The sequence below is a fragment of the Stomoxys calcitrans genome, chromosome 3 (genome assembly GCF_963082655.1).
Source record: "Stomoxys calcitrans chromosome 3, idStoCalc2.1, whole genome shotgun sequence".
In the NCBI taxonomy this organism is placed as follows: domain Eukaryota; kingdom Metazoa; phylum Arthropoda; class Insecta; order Diptera; family Muscidae; genus Stomoxys; species Stomoxys calcitrans.
In genome coordinates this window covers 113,979,956-114,005,932 of record NC_081554.1, presented here as the reverse complement: position 1 = coordinate 114,005,932, position 25,977 = coordinate 113,979,956, and the positions used below count along the sequence as shown (strand labels likewise).

The 25,977-nt window shown below is 38.8% G+C and overlaps 1 protein-coding gene across 1 annotated transcript; it reads right to left on the bottom strand.

The window, feature by feature from the left end:
- Positions 1-10,358: 10,358 nt before the first annotated feature.
- LOC106081160 (larval cuticle protein A2B) lies at positions 10,359-11,194 on the bottom strand. Its single transcript, XM_013242941.2, has 2 exons — positions 11,119-11,194; positions 10,359-11,045 (listed from the first exon to the last, which is right to left on the bottom strand). The coding sequence occupies exons 1-2, from the start codon at positions 11,128-11,130 to the stop codon at positions 10,554-10,556; spliced, it is 504 nt and encodes a 167-aa protein (XP_013098395.2). The 5' UTR covers positions 11,131-11,194; the 3' UTR covers positions 10,359-10,553.
- Between the last annotated feature and the right edge of the window lie 14,783 nt (positions 11,195-25,977).

Sequence of the window (25,977 nt, the reverse complement as noted above, 5' to 3'; positions counted from 1 at the left end):
AATTTCAGTCAAATCGGACCAGAATTGCGACCTCTAGAGGCTCAAGAAGTCAAGACCCAAGATCGTTTTATATGACAGCTATATCAAACCATGGACCGATATGGCCCATTTACAATCCCAACCGACCTACACTAATAAGAAGTATTTGTGCAAAATTTCAAGCGGCTAGCTTTACCCCTTCGAAAGTAAGCGTGCTTTCGACAGACAGACGGACAAGCGGACGGACATGGCTAGATCGACATAAAATGTCACGACATTCAAGAATATATATACTTTATGGGGTCTCAGACGAATATTTCGAGTAGTTACAAACAGAATGAGGGTATAAGAATCAAATTGTGTTTGTTTGTGTGTTTCTTATAGTCTTAAAAACGTCTGAACCGATTTTCATGAAATTTTCACAGATGGTGCATAATGATCCCGTGGTGAAAATAGGGTACTACATTTTTTGTTAGCTGAAGGGGCGATGGGTGGTGCGATTTAAGCGAAATTTTATGTGCTCTCTTATAGTGACCTAAAAATAAAAATTTGGTTAACAAATTTCGGATGGGGTACGTAGGGGGCCACCCCACCCCAAAACCGACCAAATATATATTTAGACCAATTACGACAATATGGACTCTAATGAAAGGAATTTAAGATTGCAAAACGTATCTGATAACCAATTGCCAGGTGTTTGGGGAACCACCCCTACCCAGAAAAAACCCCTAAATCGGCCATATGGGACTCAAATGAAAGGTATTTGCGAGGAGAATACGAATTTGATATCCAAATGTGGGACAAAGTTCTGGAGGTCCACTTCTTCCCCTAAACCAACTCCCAAACAGGAAGATTTTACTGGCCATGGCAATATGGAGCTTAAATAAAAGGTATAATAAATGTGTACAATACGTATCTGATTTCCAAATTTGGGGCCAAGTGTTTGGGGGCTGCCCTCCCACAAACACACCTCAAAGAGGACAAATTTACGACTGTAGCAATATGGAGCTCAAATGAAAGGTCTTTGAGAGCAAGGCACGAACAGAATATCAATATTCGCGAAAAGTGTCTATGGGGCTACTCCAACCCCATAACACCACCCAAATAGGACGTTTTTTCCGACCATTGCAATATAGGGCTCAAATAAAAGGTATTTCAGAGTAGAACACGAATCTGATATAAATTCCTAGGGACATGACACACAGTGGCCGCCCCACCCCCAAAACACCCCCCAATCCGGACATGTTAGCCGACTATGGATATATGGGGCTCAAATGAAAGGTATTTGGGAGTAGTCCACGAATCTGATATCAACATAGGGGACAGACTGTCTAGGGGACGTCCCACCACCATAAAAACGTATTTGCTCACCATGACGATTTGGGTGTTACAGAGAGTGAAGTTTGACATTCGTAGTTTTTAGGGCCCATACCCCAAACCGAACATATTTGCTGACTTTTCCAATAAGGGGTTTAAATGAAATATTAGAAAACGAATTTGATATCCAATGTTGAGGCCAATAGCAATATGGGGATGCTGACATATTTTCAGGGCTAAGTGTTTGGGGGACCACCCTACCTTTTCCCCAAAACACCCCAAAATCTAACATATTGATAAATTGATACCCACTTTCGGGACAAATTTTCTGGGGTCCAAAACACCCCACAAACAGCAGTTATTTACTGACCATTGCAATATGGGCTTGAAATAAACGTATTTGGGAGTAGAATACGAATCTGATATCCAAATGTGGGACAATGTATTTTGGGCCCCTTCCCTGAAACACCCTCAAAAAGTAAAAATTTACCGACCATGGCAATATGTGGCTCAAACGAAAGATATTTGAGATTATAACATAAATTTGATAACCAATTTAAGGACCAAGTGTTTGGGGTATGCCTAATCCCATAAACTGTCTTTAAAGCAATGACAATATGGTGTTTAAATAAATGGTATTTGAGAGTGTCTGGGGGAGCATCCCAAAACACCCCTAAATCGGACATACATACATACAGACAATGGCAATATAACGCTCAAAGGAATGGTATTTTGAAGTAGAGCCCGAAACTGGTACCCACTTTCGAGACTACGTTTTGGGCTCAAATAAAGCCTTTTAAGAATGTAGTACATCTAACGCCCAAACTTCAATGACCCTACACCCTCCGAGCGAATTGATAGAAAAATAAAGATCATGTGGGCTTTAGATAAAAGCATTTATATTGTTAAAGTGTTGGTCGAGCGATATACACATACCATTTCCGGTCGCTGTTTAATTGTCGCAAAAAAATATTCAAGGGATAATTTTTTCATATAATATAAAAGAAGGCGCAGCGAAGCGGGCCTGGTTCCGCTAGTAAGATAATAAATATGGTTACGTTATTACAAAATGCTAGAGGAGAACACCATCTGCAGAAACCAAAACTTTTAAGCGAACTCGTTAGCAGATTGCCTCAAAGTCAAAGAGTACAATGAGGTGAGAAATGTTTAACGTTGGGTGGACCAGCGACTGTTGCAGATTTTAGTGTCTGGTTGCTTGCATTGCGTAAGGTTGCGAACATGGTTATGGATGCACTTCCGAATACAGAATGCACAATCCAAAAGCCCGGCAGTATTACCAAAATATACCAAACAACAGCACGGTTCAAACGTGCTGCATATGTGGAATGGTTGCAATCAAGCAGATCAATGTAGGATATTTTTAAACTCTGACGTCGAAAAACGCACAGATATTGTATTTCTGTTGGTCACAGAGTTTCACAACGTTTTAAGAAGGTAAGTTGTACAAAATGTAAAGAAAAGCATCATGTTCTACCAAATGAAGATAAGACAAATGGAAGTATCGATTCCGAAATGCGATACTGCCACGTTGGCCGGGACCGAGGTGTTGTTTTGTTTCAAGTGGTTCCAATCATTGTGTATGGTGTCAAAAGAGAAGTAAGGACATTTGCGATTTCTGGATGATTGAGCGAATGCGATAAAGATCTTAAAAGTTGTCGAGGGATGAAGACTAGACCAAGACTTTTTATATGCCTCACTTTGGTGTTAGTGATGCAAAAAAAAACAAGAATTCGGCTTGTGTTTGACGCCGCTGCAAAGATAAAAGATATGTTGTACAATGATGCGTTTCTACTAGGCCCTGACTTGTAAAACCACTCCTTGGGACATAAGTGAAATTCAGGCAGGCGCCAGTAGCTGTAGTCGGTGATATAAAGGAAATGTTTCACCAGGTTAAAGTGGTGAAAGGTGATGAGCACTCACAAGGATTTTTATGGCGTTCAGGCGATGCTTCGAAACCTGTGGAAGTATATGTCATGCAGAGAATTATATTAGGGGGTACATGTTCACCGACTATAGCACAGTCGACAAATGTACATACCTCTTTGAATGAACCCGAACCACTTACACCAAATCATTTCATACCTGAATGTACGAATTAAACTCAAACTCTATCACCATATCACGCTAAGGATCCGTGTTTACATAAGCAGTGGAAAATATAAAAAAGCCTAAGACTGGTGTTTGCAACATTGGATCCAGGAATATATGCCTGACTTGACCAGATAAGTTAAACGGAGTTTGCCATCTAATCCGATATCAATTGGAACTGTTCTCTATTTAATTGATCCTGACATTGCAAAAAACGAATGGAATTTGGGACGAATTATCAAACTTTTTCATGGGAATGATGGAATCGCAAGATCGGCAGAAACCCTGACATCAAGTGGGTTGCACAAGAGTTTAAGGATTTTTGAATTGAGAATATTTGTAAATCTTACACAAAATGTAGTGATTTATGGGGGGCAGGGTGTTATTTTTAATACAGATTTTAAACATTTTTACATAGCAGGCTTTGAATCTGAGTGAGCATTAACATTTCTTTAACATAGTAGGCTTTGAATAAATTGAATAAATGTAGAAAGAGAGAATGATCCATTGAAAGACCCATGGATATATCGCCCAATTTTAACTTCTAGACTCAAAGCAGGCGCATTTATTGACCAATCTTACCAACATTTTGCACAACGCTTTCCTCGACGACTACCACAATATCTGAGAAGTTTGCTTAAAATGGCGTCAGATTTAGATATATGTAGTTCCCATATATATGTTCGTCCCATTTTGAGAAATATTGCAATAAAGTGCTCATTTGTTAACCGATTCTCTCGAAATTTTGCAGGAAGGTTTTTCTTATGACTCTTGATATTATTGGTGAATTTCATAGAAATCGGTCCAGATTTAGATATACCTGCCAAAATTTTGTAGAACGTCTTCCTCGACAACTATCACAATATCTGAGTAGTTTGCTTGAAATCGGTTCAGAAATATTGCCATAAAGTGCTTATTTGTTGGCCAATTCTGTCGAAATTTGGCAGGAGAGACTTTCTAATGGCTCTTAATATTAGTAGTGAATTGCGTAGAAATAGGTTCAGATTTAAATTTAGCTGCCATATATGCATATCGCACGATTTTCACACCAAGAGCCACTGCAAGCGCATTTATTGACCAATCTTGCCCAAATTTTGTACAACGCTCTCCTCGACGACTACCACAATATCTGAGAAATTTGCTCGAAATCGGTTCAGATTTAGATGTAGCTCCCATATATATGTTCGTCTAGTTTTTGGGTAATGTGCAATAATATTGTCATTTTTCAACCGTAGTTATTACAGTTTGAACATATTTGCTATACACTATAAACAAACAGCCACGAGATGTATGACGACGGTAGCATAGTTACACGTATCAAAATACAACAACAAATGTTCTGTCTTAGCCAATTAAATTAAGTAAGAACGTCAAAAAACATCCACCGAGGTCCATCAAAATTGGTTCGGAATTGGATATAGCTCTCACATTGTATTTATAAGTTAGATGTAGGGGATATTACAGTCGGCACCACCCGACTAATGTATTTCCTTACTTGTTAGTTTTGTCATAGTTGATTTGAATTTCGAGTTGATCGGGTAAATTGTTTCGTAAGTTTTTAGTTTTCTTTATCATATATGTATGCCAATTTATTGTAATTTTTTCTTAAAGCCTAGAACTGACTCCGACTTTTCCCATGAACAACTGTCAAAACGAAAAAAATTATAAAAAAATGTGTTCGGGAACTCAACAAGTTGTGCAAATTTGCACAAATTTTTACAGGAAGTCGTTCGCGTACTTTATTTGCCAGCAAAAGAGAGAGCGAGAGAGAGCAAATTTTGACAGTTCGAAAATAAAGAGCCTGCGAATTTCTACTGGGTGTTTTTTTTTTGGCAGCAGAAATTTGCAACTTTGAACAGGTGTTTTGTAAAGGTCAGCTGTTTTATGAAAATCAGCCGTTACATGAAAATATAAAAGCTAACACCAAGATGGATCCAAAAAGGCAGATGTAAGTAAAAATAAAAAATAGTGTTTATTGGTAATTATTACATTTGTTCCATTTTCATTTACGGATAATGAAGATCAATGGCAGCATCTAGTGTTCAGGTACAGGAAACTCGCCAAATGAAGTTGTAATTTTACTTCAAGTCGGTTCTTCTACATTAGAAGGTAAGTGCAAAAATTTTTAGGAATTATTTGGAAAATCTTGAAAATTAAAACATTATATTGTGAAGGAGGGAAGATGCTGACATGGTATTTAGTGAGTCTGGCTTGGCAGTTAAAAGTTTCGCACAGTGGGATTGGAAAAAATTAGTGCAAATTAGTCTGCCAATTGTGAACGGATACAGATATCTTTAATGTTAGCGCAGTGTCCATAGCCGCCACATGACCAAATGGAAAGATCCCATGGCCTCACATCAGTGGTCGCAGCAATTTGTCTAGCCACAATAACCAGAAGCATTAGGTGGTTAGTCCAAGGTTCCTTTGTCAGTACACCAAATGCAGACGACAAAGGGACTCGAGAACGTTGTTCCTACTTTTGTGTACGGTGGTGGCATGTAAAGCAATTGTAGTCCTATGCAGCCTTTGAAATGCATGCTGATGCTCGGCGAATGGAAATTGTCCAAAGGGATAATGGGAAGGAGTAGCCCCTCATGCGTCTTGTCTCCTAATGAAAGAAGACAGATCGGAATGTACGACTTCCTCTTGCTCGTGTCCTTTCCAGGTTTCAGTAGTGGGATCACATGCCCATCTTCCAAATAACAAGTTCTATAATAGTGTTCAGACAGGCTGAGGACAGTTGTAAGGTACTCGCCTCTAGGTAGATCCAGATTCTTCAGCATCCGTGTAGAGATTCCGTCTGGGACCAGCCCTTGCGCGACTGTAAATTGGGATGGCTGTCCATCGATACGGAGATCACGGTCATTACGAATGGATCCCATTCTAGCCTTGTCACTCTCGGGCCAATAAATGACGTTTATCTAAGGAAAATACCTCACAAGTATCGCCAGCATTTTTTCATAAGCAAGCAAATAAAAAACCCAAACAAAATAAAAATCGGCTGTTGTTCTGCAAATTTTTACTGGAAGTCGTTCGCGTACTTTTGCTTGCAAATTTTTTAAAGAGAGTAAAATGGTTCTTACACTCCTGCAAATTTTTACTGGAAAAGCACGCGAACAGACCTTTTAATTGCAAATGAATTTAAATGCTTACGAAATGGACCGAATAAACTCTGCTTCAATACTTTTGTCTTTATTGTGTGTTGTTGTTTGACTTTTGTTTGTGTTCTGACAAAGAAAAAGAGTCCGTCGGATTTGGCAATAATTTAATAGGCATTTTCTCTGTGATTGAAGTCAGTGCTAGGCTTTACTTAGGATAAAACGTAGTTTTAACCAATAAACTGGTGTTTTATGAACGGAAGACTCCGCGGCAAAATAGAACATCTTTGAGTCGGATGGTCCAATAAAATGTGGGAAAAACTAATGAACCTTTGGAAAAAAAATTATTTCACAGTTAAACCATGGCGTGGTCAATAAATGTGCTTGCAGTGGCTCTGGGAGTGAAAATCGGGATATGTATATATATATATATATATATATATATATATATATATATATATGAGAACTATATCAAAATCTGAACCGATTTCAATGAAATATTATATAGAATTCGCAAATATGTTCAAACTGTAAAAACTACGTTTGACAAATGACAACATTATGGCAAATTACCCAAAATCGGACGAACATATGTGACAGCTACATCTAAATCTGGGCCGATTTCTTTGAAATTCATCAGTAATATTGAAAGTCGTGAAATATAGCTATTTTATTTCCTAGACACATGTGTACGTAAATTTTATGCAGCGACTTGACATTTTAAGTCGATCTAACCATGTCCATCAGTCTGAGGAAATCACGATAGCACGAACGAGCGCTTAAAGGTAGCCGCTTGAAATTTTGCACTGATACTTCTTATTTATGTAAGTTGTTGGGGATTGCAAATGAGCCACATCGATTCAGATTTGAATATATAACTTTTATATTTATCACCTGATCTGGTAAAATTTTTTGCCAGAATCCATGGTAGTGGGTTCCCAAGATTCGGCCCGGCCGAACTTAGTACGTTTTTACTTGTTTTTAATAAAGTTCGAAGGAGAATTTAGCGACTCACTCAAGGTAAAAGTTTAGATGTTGTGAAATATTTAACAATTATAGTTGCTTAATGTTTTCAGATTGTTTGCGTAAAATTTGATGGGAATAAAAGTTATTAAAACCAATTGTCCGACACAAACAATAACCTGTGGAAATCTTAAAACCAGTTTAAGAGCAAATTAAAAAAAAAAGTAAAAAGGCGTTAAATTCGGCCGGGCCGAACTTTGGATACCCACCACCTCGGGTATATTTGTAAACCACCTTTCATCAAAATCCGGTGAAAATTGCATACCTTATGTCCCATAGCAGTTATATATCGAAATATGATCCGATTTGGATCAAATACTAATAAGTACAAGTCATTGTTCAATTGTGTATAACAAAATATTGGTCTTTTAAGTTGCTATATCTAAAAATAAACCGATCTAATCCTTATACAACATGGATGTCAAAAAGCCTAACATAAGTCAATGTGTAAAATGTCAGTTAAATCGGATTATAAATGCGTCTTTTTTAGGGCCAAGACTTTAAATCGAGATATCGGTCTATATGGCAGCAAATCTTGATCATTCTAGACCAAATTGCAGAAATATGTGAATGGGCTTAACTTAACTCTCTGTCCCAAATTTCGGCAACATGGCACAATAAATGCGCCGTTTATGGGCCCAAAACATTAAATCGAGAGATCGTTCTATATGGCAGCTATATCCAAATCTGATCCGATCAAGGCCAAGTTGAAGAAAGATGTCGAAGGGCCTAACACAACTCAATGTCCCAAATTTCAGCAAGAAGCAATATCGGATAATAAATGTGGCTCTTATTGGCCTAAGACCCTAAATCGGAGGATCGCTCTATATGGCAGCTATAACCAAATCTGGACCGATCCGGGCCAAATTGAAGAAGTATGTCGAAGGGCCTAACATAACTCACTGTCCCAAATTACAGCAAAATCGGATAATAATTTTGGCTTTAATGGGCCTAAGACCCTAAATCGGAGGATCGCTCAATATGGCAGCTGTATCGAAATCTGGACCGATCTGAGCCAAATTGAAGAAGTATGTCGAAGGGCCTAACACAACTCACTGTCCCAAATTTCGGCAAAATCGGATAATAAATGTGGCTTTTATGGGCCTAAGACTTTAAATCGAAGGATCGGTCTATAAGGGGGCTATTTCAAGATATAGGCCGATATAGTCCATCTTCGATCGTAACCTGCTTATGGACAAAAAAATAATCTGTGCAAAGTTTCAGCTCAATATCTCTTTTTTTGAAGACTGTAAATTTCAGCAAAATCGGATAATAATTTTGGCTTTTAAGGGCCTAAGACCCTAAATCGGAGATTCGGTCAATATGGCAGCTATATCCAAATCTAGACCGACACGGGCCAAATTGTCGAAGGACGTCCAAGGGCATAACACAACTCACTGTCCCAAATTTCAGCAAAATCGGATAATAAATGTGGCTTTTATTGGCCTAAGACCCTAAATCAGCGGATCGGTCGATATGGGGGCTATATCAAGATATAGTCCGATATAGCCCATCTTCGAACTTAACCTGCTTATGGACAAAGAAAAAGAATCTATGCAAAGTTTCAGCTCAATATCTCTATTTTTGAAGACTGTAGCGTGATTTCAACAGACAGACGGACGGACATATCTAGATCGTCTTAGATTTTTACGCTGATCAAGAACATATATACTTTATAGGGTCGGAAATGAATATTTCGATATGTTGCAAACGGAATGACAAAATGAATATACGCCCATCCTTCGGTGGTGGGTATAAAATTGTATCTAAAAATAAGCGGATTTACCGAAACTATCACTATGAATCCAAGATATTCGCAAAGGCAATCACACTTTGAAGGATTCAAAAGACTAGGATAAGCCTATGAATAGTGTGTTGGTAAGCAGTACAACATTTAGCTCTGACTTTATGACCAAATGTCACCGCCGATGGGTCAGTTCCTACACTCTGTAACGACCACGAAGAATAACTAGAGGCATCTTTACCAGTTTCAGAGTAACAGAAGAATTTTGACAATTTTCGATTTTGAAAAAATGGGGGGAGTGGGCCCCCCCTCCCGAAATAAAATCCCGACTATGTCTCATATAAACCGATCTCCCGATTTTACTTCTTGAGTCCCTAAAGGGCGCAATTCTTATTCGATTTGGCACAATGACTTCTACTATGGCCTCCAACTTCCAAACCAAGTATGGTCCGAATGGGTCCATAATTTCATATAGCTTCAATAGCTTAGCAATTCATATTTATTATCCTTTGTTTGCCTAAAAAAAGATACCGGGCAAAGAATTTGACAAATGCCATCCATGATCGAGAATGTGTATATAAGAATCGGCACGGTCCAACTTAACAAGCTTTTACTTGTTATACATACCAGCACAGGGGGTGTGGGGATATACAGGGTGGATATACAATGTGTCCAGTCACATCGTCCGCATTTTGTGCTCTTTGACAGCCATTAAAAACTTCTCCCCAAAGCGGTGTCGCTCTGCGGCACGCCGTTCGGACTCGGCTATAAAAAGGAGGTCCCTTACCATTGAGCTTAACATTGACTCGGACAGCACTCATTGATATGTGAGAAGTTTGCCCCTGTTCCTTAGTCGAATGTTCATGGGCAAATTTGCAATTTGACAGCCATACGATGAACGGTCGAAGTAAGTGGAAATCTCTTGCTATGTTCCATTTCTCCAAAAAAAAACCATGCAATTGCGTTCTTCTGCAGAACCATGCTCATGTAATGATGCAGTTCCATTGCAACATTTTATTTACAATTATTTAAACTTACATAGTTTCGTCTTTTTTTTACAAAATATTAATAAATGCGTAGTTTCACATAAGAATGCAAGAGTTCGTGAAAGTCACACTTCAGTACGATGTTGAAGAGAAAAAAAAAATCAAAATTAAAAAAAGCGCTTCGTGTCTTCTGGGTTGGTTTAGTTGGCTTAGGTCAGGTTAAGAGTCAGCTGTTGTGGCAAGAGGAAGACTGGATGTTGTTTGAGTGATGAGATTGCCATTAAAATACTAGTCATTCTAGTAATTGTATTTGTGCGAAGGTCCAGAAAAGGAAACGAAATTGCCATACTGAGGCGCGTGTGCTGCAATCGGTTTGGCCAAAAAAACAGGCTTAGGAGCAAAATGTACCAATGGAGCTGGGGCTGGAGCAGCCTTAATGTGTAACAATGGAGCTGGGGCCAAGATTTTGTGAGCGGTCAGTATTTTCCCATGTGGCTCGGGAAGAGGGATCTTAATGTCGGTTGGTTCTCGCAAGACCACAGCTTCGAAACCACTGTGATCGTCAGCCTTGTAGGTTACCAAACGGCGGTGGCCATCCGAGTCGATCAATTCATAGGTTCCTTCGACTTTGTCATTCTTGCGCACTTCCTTTTGGCTTTTAATGTCGCCTGTGTGGGGATCATGAACCGAGTAGTGGAACTCATACGCGACAGGGCCATTTTCTTCATGATCTGCTCTAAGTTCAATGCCGACAGCAACTTGGACTAAGGCCACAATGCAAATCACAATCTACAAAGTAAGGGAATAGCAATGAAAGCATTATCGATAGGGTTACAAGTGCAACACGGCTGTCACCAACTACCTTTAAAAACATATTTGAGATTTTACTGATGGTCTAAAACTGCACAATTAGGCCCCCTTAGATCGTTACTGTTCACAGATCAAGATCTGAATGAATTATAATCTGAACCAAAATCCTGCGCATATTTATATTCAAACTATAATTCTGTCAAGTTGAGAGCAAGATGAATCGATCACCTCAAAGTGCTGTGGATAAGAAGAAGGCGTTCCAGTTGTTTTAGTCAGCGGTTTTCCGGTACCTCACCGAGACAGAAGCGACCACAGTGTATGTCACAGTCATGCCTTTTGCTGGGGCAGAACTCTCTAGAGCAGAACTTGAGTGCAAACAGTTGCAACATCCGATGCTGTGGCTGCTGCTATTGCCACGATAGCTTATTAGCAATTACCCTGATGCACATTGCCCAGAGGAGGAAGTAAAGGGGGGCTGAACTGGTATTAACTACGCATTGGATTGTGTCCCAAATTAATGCGAGTCTACTCTATTTTGTGACACTGGTGGTTGATTCTTGAGCAGCACACGATACCGGTAGAACCTCTTTCCGATACCACAGACATTTTAGCCCCTGTTGCACGCAATTGAAGCTGTGATGCCAGCGAATGTGGGGAGAAGAGTGTGAGTGAAGGTGTACCCGTTTAATGTTTCGATCCGCATGCAATAACTTCAAATTATGCAAATATAAAAGCCTCCAATTCGATTTCAATTACAAAATTACAACAGAATTGTGGATTTATTGATAGGAGTTAGTGTGAATGTTTTCTCCCGCCCAATGTGGCTAACAAATAGTATTTAGCTATGTCTGCTCTTGTTAAGGCCGGTTGTTGCACAAAACCATGCCGATGCCGATGAAATGAGCGCGTGCGCAGGTTTTGTCAGATACACTGGTACTCTGTCTCGTTAATGATACCCAAGAGCAGTGTAGTGTGGCAGGTCTAACGGTAAGCGTCTGATCATGACATCGCAATAGACAAAAAATTTGTCAATAGCAGTGATGACGACTATCGTTGCTTATTTTTATACCCACCACCATAGGATAGGGGGTATATTCATTTAGTCATTCCGTTTGCAACATATCGAAATATCGGAACAGTCTAAGACGATTTAGCCATATCTGCGTGTCTGTCCGTCTGTTGAAATTACGCTAAAGCCTTCAAAAATTGAGGTATCGAGCTGAAACATGGCACAGATCCGTATATTTTCTATACGCAGGTTAAGTTCATGAACGGGCAAAATCGGACCATATTTGGATATAGCTGCTATGAAGGACGTAGCCAGGAGGTGGGGGGAGGGGGTTGGACCCGAGCCACCTTCAAAATTTTAATTAAATTTATTGTACACAAAATCTTCATTTTCATTTTTTATAATGACAAAATTTCATTTATATAATGTTCTACAAAGACAGCATTTTGCTGAGGCCAGGTCCGCCTTCAAATTATTTTTCTTAAGGACAAAATTGTAATAAACTTCTTAGCAAAATCAAAATTTCAAGGACATATTTCTAAAAATAATTGTAATGTTACTTTTCTAGAGACAACATTTCCACGGACCGGACGCCCCTCGAAATTATAGTTTTAAGAAAAAAAATTTCTTCAAAATTTTTATAAAAAAAATTTAATTCAATTTTTTCTAAAACTACATTTTCATGAATTTTTTAAGGACTAGCTTTTAGCGAAAAACTCTCTAAATACAACCTAACCTCGAAATTATTTGTTAAAACCAAAATTTTAATTTTGCATACACATTTCAAAAGTCTTTTTATTATGCTTATCTGTCCCAAACAACATTTTCATAAAATTTTTACACCCACCACCGAAGGATGGGGGTATATTCATTTTGTCATTCCGTTTCCAACACATCGAAATATCCATTTCCGACCATATAAAGTATATATATTCTTGATCAGCGTAAAAATCTAAGACGATCTAGACATGTCCGTCCGTCTGTCTGTTGAAATCACGCTACAGTCTTCAAAAATAGAGATATTGAGCTGAAACTTCGCACAGATTCTTTTTTTGTCCATAAGCAGGTTAAGATCGAAGATGGGCTATATCGGACTATATCTTGAAATAGGCCCCATATAGACTGATCCGCTGATTTAGGCTCTTAGGCCAATAAAACCCAATATTATCCCATTTTGCTGAAATTTGGAACAGTGAGTTGTGTAAGGCCCTTCGACAAACTTCTTCAATTTGGCCCGGATCGGTCCAAACTTTGATATAGCTGCCATGTAGACCGATCCTCCGATTTGGGGTCTTAGACCCATTAAAGCCACATTTATTATCCGATTTTGCTGAAATTTGGGACATTGAGTTGTGTTAGGCGCTTCGACATCCTTCGTCAATTTGGCTCAGATCGGTATAGATCCTCCGATTTAGTGTCTTAGGCACATAAAAGCCACATTTATTATCCGATTTTGCTTTTCGCCGCAATTTGGGACAATGAGTTGTGTTAGGCCCTTCGACATTCTTCTTCATTTTCACTCAGATCGGTCCAGATTTGGATATATCTGCCATATAGACCGATCTCTCGATTTAATGTTTTGGGCCCATAAAAGGCGCATTTATTCTGCGATGTTGCCGAAATTTGGGACAGAGAGTTAAGTTAAGCCCCTCCACATATTTCTGCAATTTGGTCTAGATCGATCAAGATTCGCATATAACTGCCATATAGACAGATATCCCGATTTAAAGTCTTGGCCCTAAAAAAGACGCATTTATAATCCGATTTAACTGAAATTTGACACATTTACTTGTTAGACTTTTCGACATCCATGTTGTATTAGGTTCAGATCGGTTTATTTTTAGATATAGCCACTAAAAGACCAATATTTTGTTATAAACAAATGAACCAATATTTTGTTATAAACAAATGAACAATTATACTTACAATACTTATTAGTATTTGATCCAAATCGGATCATATTTCGATATAACTGCTATGGGACATAAGGTATGCAATTTTCACCGGATTTTGATGAAAGGTGGTTTACATATATACCCGAGGTGGTGGCCGGCCGTTAAGTTCGGCCCGGCCGAACTTAACGGCCGGCTTTTTACTTGTTCCTATACACAAATAAAAATAAATATTTTTGAAGACAAAATTTTAACCCATTACGCCTGACCCTCGATTCCGTTGTCCGATTTTGATGACATTTTATCTCTTTATATAAAAGAGACGCATAACTGACTGACTAATCAACGCCCAGCCCAAACGGTTAAAGCTAGTGTCATAAAATTTGGCACGAATATGGGTCTTGGGTCGTAGGTGCGCGATAAGACGGGTTTTAGTGATATTCTTACGTTTGGGTGCTAAAAAGTTCAAAATGGTGACTTTTTACCCAGCGCGAATGCATGGGTCTAGAATTATGATTTTGGATTTGGTGGCAAAAATTTCCCAAAATAGTACCGGAAGTGGCATAAATGGTACGTTTTGTACCGCAATTGGTACTTTTGGTGCCTTGTTTGTTAATTGAGCTAGAGCTTTGGATTTTGGAATTTAGATACACTATGGCAACCTAAAGAGTTTTTGGTCATTTAGAAACAAAAAGTACCAAAAAAGGTAAGAAATAGATGAACTTCGAAATTTGGCTTAAATGATGGATGTTGCGAAAAAAATTTGATAGAAATGATCGACGTCTTGACAAATATACAATAAGTTGTATCAAATATGAAATGTTGAAATCTTAACAGGAGTGGAATGGAAAGTACTTAAGTGCTGTAATTGGTACTATTTAGTACTTTCTTTATAGATGAGCTACAGATCTAAAATTTGGGATATAGTCACATCTTGGCTGTATGTACCGGACGACTAGAAGATTTTGTTGATATTCGCACATTTTGGTACTAAAACGTACAAAGTGGTTCTTTATTTTCAGACTGAGCTACATTTGCGAAATTAGGGATACAGGTATATCTTGGCAGTATGTAACGGATGACTAGAATATTATTTTGAAATTTGTATATTTAGGTACCAAAACGTACAAAATGGTACTTTATTTACGGATTGAGCTAAAGATCTCAAAATATATGCGATACGGTTACACCTTGACACGTTTTTTCGTTTGATTTTTGGGATACAAAAAATTGCCGACTTTTGACAAGCCAATTGTTGCAACTGCTGCAGCAGCAAGACCCATTTTCTAGCGTTCGAAGCCATTAATACAACTTCCAAAAGATATTTGTATTGTGGTGAATATCAGTGTTGAATTCTGCTCTGACTTTATGACCAAATGTCACCGCCGATGTGTCAGTTCCTGCACCCAAAAGCTACCACAATTTTCAAAAAAAAAAAAGGTATTATTACCAATTTCATAGTAACAGGAATTTTGGCAATTTTCGATTTTGAAAAAATGTGGGGTGAGCCCCCCCCCCCCCCCCCCCCCAAATAAAGTACTGGCTACGTTACTGGGTGCTATATTGGTATTTAGATATTATTTACTATTAATTATACTATTTATACTATTTAGAGTCTACAGCTCATAAAAACAACATTTATTACCCGTGGGTTGTTCGTTTCCCGTCACCCGACATGAATATTATCCAGATAGGATGATATTTGATATAACTGTCATATAGACCAATCTGTCGATATATAGTCTAAAGTCGATAAAAGTAGCACTTATTATCCGATTTCACAGGAATTTGAAACATTGAATTGTATTGAGATTCCTGACATCTGACCCAAATATGGTCAAGATCAGACTTGATATAGCCGCCATATAGACCGATCTGCATAAAAACCGCATTTATTACATGCTTTTGCTGATATTTTAAACTATGATTTGTTTCAAATCTGCCGTCACCCGACCCGAAAATGGTTCAAATCGGACCATATTTAACCAACATTTAGACCGATGGACTGATTTGAGGTCTTAAGCCCATAAAAAGCGGATTCATTGCCCGGCTTCGCTGAAACTGAGACTTATAAAAAGAGTCCTCGGGACCTCAATCAAATATGATCCAGACAGACCCATATTTGAATATGACTTAGGTTATAGTAGTGAAGTGATAATAAACTGTCCAAAGGTATCCAAGATTCGGCAAGGCCGAACTTAAAACGTTTTTACTTGTTTGGTTTGCATTAGTCAAAACAACCGCAGGTAAAAACCCGATGTAATTGATCGTTTTAATGACAACTCCAGCCAATTTTTAATTCGATTGACTCGTGCCAAACTGGATAAGTAGACAGATAATTGCTTGCATTGCTTTATTGCCCACAAATGTGACCAACAAAGAATCGAAAGAGTCTGCCTCAATGTTTGTAAAGAATTTCGTTTCTTTGCTAAAACTGTCCTGCACGAGGTTGTGCGTGAAAGACGAATCTTTCGGTGTCAATATGTGCACGTTAGCAGTTGCATTGACATCGAACGGGCTTTTAACCATGTAAGGACCATCACACTAATTAAATACTTCGACGAGGTACTGGTTAAGCCACATGATAAGAAGCAGGTGGTACAGGGCACGCCACGACAATGAAAATTTGCCCACGAACCTTCCATTAAGGAGCAGGGGGCAAACTTCTCACATATCAATGAGTGCACTATTTTTGATGTTCTCGCCAGGATTCAAACCCAGGCGTTCAGCGTCACAGGCGGACATGCTGACCTCTGCGCAACGGTGGCCTTCTGGCACGACACAAAGTGGCCGTGCCACTATGGGCAACTAACCACTCGTAGGGGAAACCTCATAAATGTCCCACTACGGATTCTGACTGAAGAGCGATTTGGACCCGGCTGCTATGCAGAAGACGTTATAATATTCCCAAGTAGTAGGAGTCCAAATGAGCTATGCAGGAAGGCCGAAAGTGTCTCATAGATAATTTTTCAAAGCACATACTCTTTTTGCCTTCAAGTTTTTATAAACTTTGGTCATCAATGCATTATCATTTCTTTCCGGAGATGTGAAGAAAAGTTTTAAAGTTTTTAATGCTAATTGAATCATTTCGATATCACACCACATTAGCTAAAAAGTTCCACGGTCATTTTTTACTTTAGATTAAAACTTGAAATGATCCTCACAATTTAAGGTATATCTCGTCATATCCAATGAGTTCGTGGCAGCCACATTTCAAAGAAAAATCCATTTTCAAGTGGTACTATTTTCACTGTAAAAACCAAATGAATTTTTATTCTGTATCTAAGCCGATAGCGTAAGTCCCTAGTGCTTAGTTTTTTTAATGTTTATTGTAATTTTTTATTACAATAGATAAACATAAAATTCCATTTCTCAAAAAAAAAATCGAATGTTCCGTCTTATTTACGAATTCGGATTTTTCTAATCTAAATTCCATCTAGACTTTACTTAACTCGGCGTAAAAATCTGTATGGGGTAAGTGTACCAGTAGACGGAAGTCATCTGAGGATCGGTATATACAAAAGCTATATTTAACTAAGATTTGGTATGGACCGTATTAGGAAAGGATGTAGAAAGGTCAATAACATCCAACTATCCGAATCGTTTAAAAAAAAATTGGCATTTATGAGGCCATGAAGCTCAATCGAGAGGTATATCTATATAGAAGGTTTATCCAAATACGGTGTGATATGGATCGTATTCGACGTTTATATAGAGGGTATCATACCCCTCTCTCTCTCTCTCTCTCTCTCTCTCTCTAAAACGCAAACTTTTGCGAAATCGGCTAAAAAATTCCCTTATCAAAATCAGATATAAAGTATTTTCGAATAAAAGGAGATCTTATTTAACACATTTTTGGAAATTTCGAACAAATTGTTTAAAAATATTCCTTTTCTGAGCTGAAGACGGTAAACAATGTGATCGGTTATAAAGGGGTTGTATAAAGATGTAGTTCGAAAATGGGCCTCTATAATCGAAGTGAATCCCACACTGGGTAAAAAAATAATCTGTACCAAGTTTCAGCTCTTAATATTAAGAGGCTGTAGCGTGATTATATCTGTTAAGGGATATAATTTCGGATTTTCACGCCAGTATTCGAACCCGGAGATTGGAATTCATAAGCGGACAATTTACTTCTATGCCACGGAGGCTTTCAACGTAGTATAGATTACTATTTTGTCCATAGGCAGGGTAACATCGAAGATAGGCTACATCGGACAATATATTGATATATCTTCCTCATAAACCGATCTGCCAATTCGATTTCTGAAGGGTGCAGAAGATCCATTTTTCACTCGGCACTCAAATACCGACTATTGGAAAATCCAATTTTTAATGGTCCCCAAGGCGGCATCAAATTAAAAAGGACAATTAAATAAATTTTACGACTAAAATGTTCTTTTGATCGTCCTTTACAATAAAAAATTATTTGGTATTAAAAATATTAAATTTGTCTAAGCTTTTTATACCATCCACCATAGGATGGGAGTATACTATTGGGTTGCCCAAAAAGTAATTGCGGATTTTTCATATAGTCGGCGTTGACAAATTTTTTCACAGCTTGTGACTCTGTAATTGCATTCTTTCTTCTGTCAGTTATCAGCTGTTACTTTTAGCTTGCTTTAGAAAAAAAGTGTAAAAAAAGTATATTTGATTAAAGTTTATTCTAAGTTTTATTAAAAATGCATTTACTTTCTTTTAAAAAATCTGCAATTACTTTTTGGGCAACCCAATAATTTCGTCATTCTGTTTGTAACACCTCGAAATATGCGTCTAAGACCCCGTAAAGTATATATATTCTGTATATATATATATATATACACTCAACAACTGCGTTAAGTGTGGTTCAAATCGGTATAACTGCCATATAAACCGGTCTTAACTTCTTGAGCCGCTAGAAGGCGCAACTCTCATCCGATTTGGCTAAAATTTTTTCTGTACGAGGTTATTTGTTATGACTTCCAACAAATCGGCACATAACCTGATGAAACAGCCATATAAACCTACCATGGGTCTTGACTTCTTTAACTTTTAAAGGGCGCAATTTTTATCCGCTTTGACTGTAATTTTGCACGTGGTGTTTTGGTTTCACTTCCAACAACTGTGGTAAGTATGGTTCAAATAGGTCCACAACCTGGTATAGCTGCCATATAAACCGCTCTTGGGTCTTGATTTCTTGAGCCTTTAGAGGGCGCAATTCTCTTCCGATTTGACTGAAGTTTTGAACATAGTGTTTTGATACCACTTCCAACAACTGGGCGAAGTATGGTCCAAAGCGGTCCATGACGTGATATAGCTGCCATATAAACCGACCTTGGGTCTTAACTTCTTGAGCCTCTAGAGAGCGCAATTCTCATCCGATTTGGCACAAATTTCGTACAACGGCTCCTCCCATAGCCTTCAGCATAAGTGTGCAATATGGTCAGAATCGATCTATAGCTTGATACAGCTCCCATATAAACCGATCTCCCGATTTCGCTTCTTGAGCCTCGAATAGGACTATAACTTGGTATAGCTGCTCCTCCGTCCTTATTCATTATACTTTGTTTGCCTAAAAACAGATACTGCGCAAAGAACTCGACAGATGCGACCATGGTGAAGGGTACATAAGAGTCGGCCCGGCCGAACTTAGAACGCTCTTATTTTTTTCTTTTTTATTTAATTTTATTGAAGGAACTTTTTAAATTGATATGCGATCTACATTTTGTGCAGCTAACGCAGATGTTTCCATAAAGGATTTATTCTAATAACTACAGCCCATTAATGGTTCATCATATGTCCCGAATAAAGAATAGTTTATTTCCATTTAGTTATAGTTGAACCATCACGAAGTTCATAAGAAGTAATTACTTTTTAGATATACATACATTCACTAAAAGCAAATAAAAATGTCTTTAGCGGTATATGAAGTTCAACTTACAAGGCGCAATTCTTATCTGAATGAACTGAAATATTACACAATGACTTCTACAATGTTCAGCATTCAATTCATTTATGTTCCGAATTGAACAACAACTTGATATAGCTCCAATACAATAACAGTTCTAATTCATTATTCTTTGTTTGCCTAAAAAGAAATACCGCATAAAGAACTCAACAAATGCTATCCATGGTGGAGGGTATATAAGATTCGGCCCGGCCAAACTTAGCACGCTCTTACTTGTTTAATTGTGGTCCAAACCGGACCATATCTTGATATCGCTCTAATAGCAGAGCAAATCTTTTCTTATATCCTTTTTTTGCCTAAGAAGAGATGCCGGGAATAGAACTCGGCAAATGCGATCCATGGTGGAGGGTATATAAGATTCGGCCCAGCCGAACTTAGCACGCTTTTACTTGTTTTGTTTACCAACTTGTTATTTTGCCTAATTAAAACAAAAATTTTAAATCATTATATTAACAAGAGACAACTTTAGAGTTAGCTTTCGTTAAAAAGTTATCGAAAACAAATTAGAAAACAGATTTGTACGAATTTTAAAAAGTTTCGTCTTAAAGTCAAAACAAGTGAAAACGAGCTAAGTGCAGTAGGAGCGTATTTTATATACCATCCACCATTAATCGCATTTGTCAAGTTCTTTTTATAGACAAAAATTAAAAAGGATCAAGCAACAAACTCTATGGAATTTTATATCCACCGCCAAAGGAAAGGACGTATAATCATTTAGTCCTTCCGACCCTACAAAGTATATATGTATATTCTGGATCGTCGTAAAATTTTAACATGATTTAACGATGTCTGTATGTTTGTCCGTCTGTTGTAATCACGGGACACCCTTCACAGATTCGTGGACATAATCGAATCATATTTAGATATAGCTATCATATAGACCGATCTCCCGGTTTAGGGTCGTAAGCCAATAAAATCCGCATTTATTATCCGGTATCGTTTCATTTAAAGACCGCTAGTTTTATTAAGGCTACCGATATCCGAACCGAATCGGTCTATAATTAGATATAGCTGCAATAAAGACCGACCTTCCGGTTTAAGGGCGCGTTTATCACTCGATTTTGAAATCCTGTCGACATCCACAACGAGTTTTGTCCAGATCAAACTCTAGATATAGCTGCCATATAGACCGATCTTGTTATCCGATTTTGCTTAAATTTGGAACAGTGAGTTGGAATCTGTACATAGTCCAGATCGTACCAAATTTAGAAATGTCATATAGACCGATCTACCCATTTAGGACCTTAAGCCCACAAAGGCCGCATTTTCTTATTTCGCTGAAATTTAGAGCAGTGAATTGGACCAAAATTCCCGTTGGGACCGAATTTGGACCAGATCGGACCGTTAGGTTAGGTTTAAGTGGCAGTCTGCCAGCAGACTCACTTAGACGTTTGGTCTACTGTGAAACCACAGAAACAGAAGAAGGAAGATGCCTTCAAGTTCCTACCGTTGAACAATCCAGATCGCTTTAAAATGCCCAATAACTTGCGAATGTTCACATCCGCTAAATCAGACAGGTTCTTAAAGAAATGAGAACCTAAAGTGAAACTCCTTTTAACTGATAGTACGGGACACACACACAGAAGGTGTTCTATAGTATCTTCTCCTTCGATGTCCTCTCAGCTTCTGCAAAAGTCGTTGCTGGCAACCTTAAGCCTGTCAGCATGTTTTCGGATTAGACAGTGACCTGTCATGACGGGCATAATGACTGAGACGTCTGTTCTAGCCAATGACAGCAAAGCGGTAGACCTCTTCAAGTCTAGATGAGGCCACATAGTTTTGGAATGCTCACAGTCCCCTCTTTGTGACCATCTATCATTCGTTGCCCTTCCGGCCTGGTCCTGAAAACTTAGCTTACATGTCGCTAGAGGCATACCCACAGATTCAAGTATCCCTAGAATGTGTAAGGTAGTTCCTTGTCTCGCAAGCTCGTCCACTTTATGATTCCCTGGGATATCTCTGTGGCCCGGGATCCAGAACAGGTGAATTTTGAACTGATCAGCCATCTCGTTGAGAGATTTGCGAGAGTCGAGGGCGGTCTTTGTGTTTAGAAATACGTTTTCCAGGAATTTAATGGCTGTCTGATAAGATATTTATTCGATATGACTAGTTCTAGAAATTTAGAGTACACCCCAAAGCCCACCTGGTCGTGTAGTTTGGAACCATACGTATAGAAATCTATGTAACTACTTCTACCAGGAATATCGTAGTTCCAATCGGTTCTCTCAGGAATAGTGGTACAGTACTTTTTATCAATAAGCGGCATAGGTCGGATGTAATCCACACTGCCTGGAACATCGGATATTGTATCAAGGATAACACAGTGTCCGTAGCCGCCACATGACCAAGAAGAAAGTTCCCTTAACCTCACGGCAGTGGTCGCTGCAATTTTTTTAGCCACAATGTCCAGAGGTATAAGATGTAGCACTAAATTCAGTGCATCAGATGGCGTCGTCCTCAATGCGGCTGTGATGCACAAACAAGCCATCCTTTGGATCCGGTTAAGTATTGAGCAGTAAGTGGATATTAGGCAGGAGTTGCCTCTCTCGCACTTTCCAAAATGTTGGATTAGAAGTTCAATTTCCTGTCCAGCAAAACACCCAGGTATTTTGCGATTTCTACAAATGGAGCATTCTCCCCTTCCATGGAGACAGTTTCCACTGTAGGCATTTTGAATCTCCTGCTGAAAACAACTACTTCTGTCTTGCACGGATTTACACCTAGACCACTTACGATAGCCCACTTCACTGTTGCACCTAGAGCTTCCTGAAGTTGGGAAGCTTTCCCCTAACCGCAATTGCCACGTCATCAGCATACGCGACCACGTTTACACCCTTTTCTTCCAGAGACAATAATATACTGTTTATGGCTATATTTCAAATTAGAGGAGGCACTACACTTCCTTGAGGTGTTCCTCTGCTGACCCATCTTTTTAGATCTACAGATCCAACTCCTTCATGATTGACGTCGGCTTTACGTTATTGAAAGCACATTCAATGTCAAGAAATGCTACCATTGCATATTCCTTGACAGCGAGAAAACCCTCTATGTAGCCGACTAGGTCGTGAAGTCCTGTTTCAATGAATTTGCCTTTACTATATGCATGCTGCTGCCGCGACAGGCGATCTCCAGGAATCTTTGCCCTAAGATATGTTTCTACCTACCTCTCAAGAGTCTTCAGCATAAAGGATGATAGACTAATAGTCTTTCTTTCGTCTTCGTGGTAGCGTTTTCCTGCTTTCGGAATGAAAATGACCTTCGTGTCCCTCCATTCCACGGGTATATATGATTTTCTGATACAAGCAGAGTATATCTCCCTAAGCCAGGGAACCAGTCTATCAGACACATCTTGTAATTCAAACTGTGATACATCATCAAGGCCTGGCGACTTAAAGGTGTTGAAACTTCTTATCGTCCAAAGGATTTTCGGCTCAGACACAATTTCCCTAATAACCTCCGACGAATACATACCAGTGACAACCTCTTTTGGCGCCACATTGCCCGTTGGAGACGAGTAGTTCTAGTGTTTCCTCACTAGACATTGTCCATTCATTCTCTGACTTCTGAATATACCCCACCGTAATAGGTCTCGAGGACAGAATCTTTCTTAGCCTAGAGGCCTCAGATGTATTCTCCACGGAGCTGCAGAATTCCACCCAGAATTTGTTCTGGGCCTTTCTCAGCTCGCCCTTATATTTTCTTAGCTCACCCTTATAGATATCCCAATCGTGTGGTGCTCTCGTGGCTTTTGCTCTGTTGAAGAGTTTTATGTAATTCTTCCTTAGACCAACCAGCTCCGGGGTCCACCATGGCGGTCGCTGTTTGCCCCTTGGCTTGGCGCTAGTACATGCTGACATATGCTAGTCATTCAGGGCTATTGTGATCTGCTTTACCACTATGTCTATATCGTACTTATCCTTTCCTTTTCTGGTCTAGAAGGGATAGACGTACAGAAGGGATAGACGTACAGAAGGGATAGACGTACATAATCCGCCTTTCTTCTCTTTAGTCGAGGGACAACGTCAGCATTTTTTTCTTCAAGACCGAAACTTATATAACGATGATCAGAGAAACTGTGGTTATCCAACATATCCCAGTCGCATATTCTTCCACTTATATCTTCCGATACAAATGTAATATCTAGTACCTCCTGCCTGTTCCTGGTAATAAGGGTCGGTTGCCAAATTGCAACTTATAATATATTCGATAAGCAGTTCACCACCTTTGTTGACATCCGACCTTCCCCATATCTGGTGATTTGCATTAGCATCATTTCCTACAATGGGGCTTTTCTTTCCTACAGAAGCGGAATCGTGTGCCACATATAGGGAAGCCAGCCAGTAATGAGACTTATTTATTTCAAGGCAGGCTACTACCAAATCTTCAGTGCATCCAGGGGTAGGAGAGAAAGCTGTGGAACCACTCTTCCTCGGGACACTGGACACTTGCGGTGTCGGCGATTCATCCTTAGAACTATAATAAAACACGGCAAATATCTTAATTCCGTTGAAAAGTGAAAAAAATTAGACATTCATATTCAATGTTGGTTGCAGTCGTAATTGGCACACAAATAGCAAACTTTGGACTTTTTCGTCTAGTGGTTTACAGAGTTTTGGCCCAAGACAAGAATTGGTTTGAGAGTGTGTCACAACGCTTGCCACTGCGTAGCCTGATTGCAATGGTGTGGCATGGTGCATGCGGCATGTTAAGCTTCTACTTAAATTGAACTTAAAATATTTTAATTCATTTATTTGATTACCTTATATTGGGTTGCTTGCCGTTTTTTGTATGTTTTGACTCTCGCCTATGAATTTAACCGAGATTTAAAATTGCGACCCAGAACAAGAAAAACCACTTGCAATGGTTTAATATCGAAAGTTATCTGTCGGTCAGACTGAGTGTGAAGAAAACTAAAATGAAATATGATTTCATATGAAACGCATTAACATATTAAATTTGTATTGAACTGACAGCTGCCTTCCAATTAATACAATATTTGGAGGCCATCGAGACGTAGTGGTTGGGAAAAGGAGACATGGAATGTTAGCAATTTAAAAATGCAACATTCCATGTGGTGTCACAACCATCGCCTAGTGATAGATAACTAAGATTAGAGTTGTGATTGAGCGCACCAAACTTAATGTCATCAAAAGTACAGTCATATTAAGAAAATATTTTACGCATAACGATCCCATCATAAATAGAGCAGCATAGGGTTTCAGTCATAAAAACTAGCAAACGCTGTCTGCTGACTTTTTGTTGTTAATTTTTCTTTTAATGGGTGACTTTTTAAGGGAGAGAGGAATGTTAAAAAAAAAAACATACAAATAAAAAAATGCATGAAATCATTATTTGAATAGTATGGTCCATATAATGTTATATTTGAAGATTATTTCATGTAAATGTTGCGCCTCAAATGGCCCATCCGGCCCATCCCATACTCTTTCCAACATTTCGACCGGTATCTCACCAATAAATGCTTTAATGTTGTCTTCCAATGCGTCAATTGGCTGGCATGCTGTCTACAGGAGTTAAATCGCACGATCTTGGAGGCCAATAGACCGGTCCCGAACGTGAAATAAAATGTTCACTGAACTCGGCTCTCAAAAAGTCCATGTTACGCGTGCTCTGTGGCATGTGGTCTTGTCTGAAACCACATGTCATGCAAGCCAATCTCTGGCAGTTTGCGATGATAGCGCTCACCATTCATCATCATCTTTGAAGAAGTACGGTCCAATGATGCCACCAGCCCATAACCCGCACTAAACTGTGACTTTTTCTGGGTGCATTGGTAGCCCTGGCAATGCTTCTGACTGATCTTCACTCCAAAATCGACAATTCTGGTTAGTTACGTACCCATTGAGCCCAAAATTAGCTTCGTCACTGAACACAATTTCTTTCTCTCAAACTTTCTTAACAGAGCACGAATTTTCATAATAAAATTTAATAATTTGCAAGCGTTGTTCGTTTGTAAGACGATTCATGGTTAAATTATAGACCAAACTGAAGATATTTGACAGTGAAAACTTAACACGAAACGTGCGTGAGCTGTTTCAAACTTAC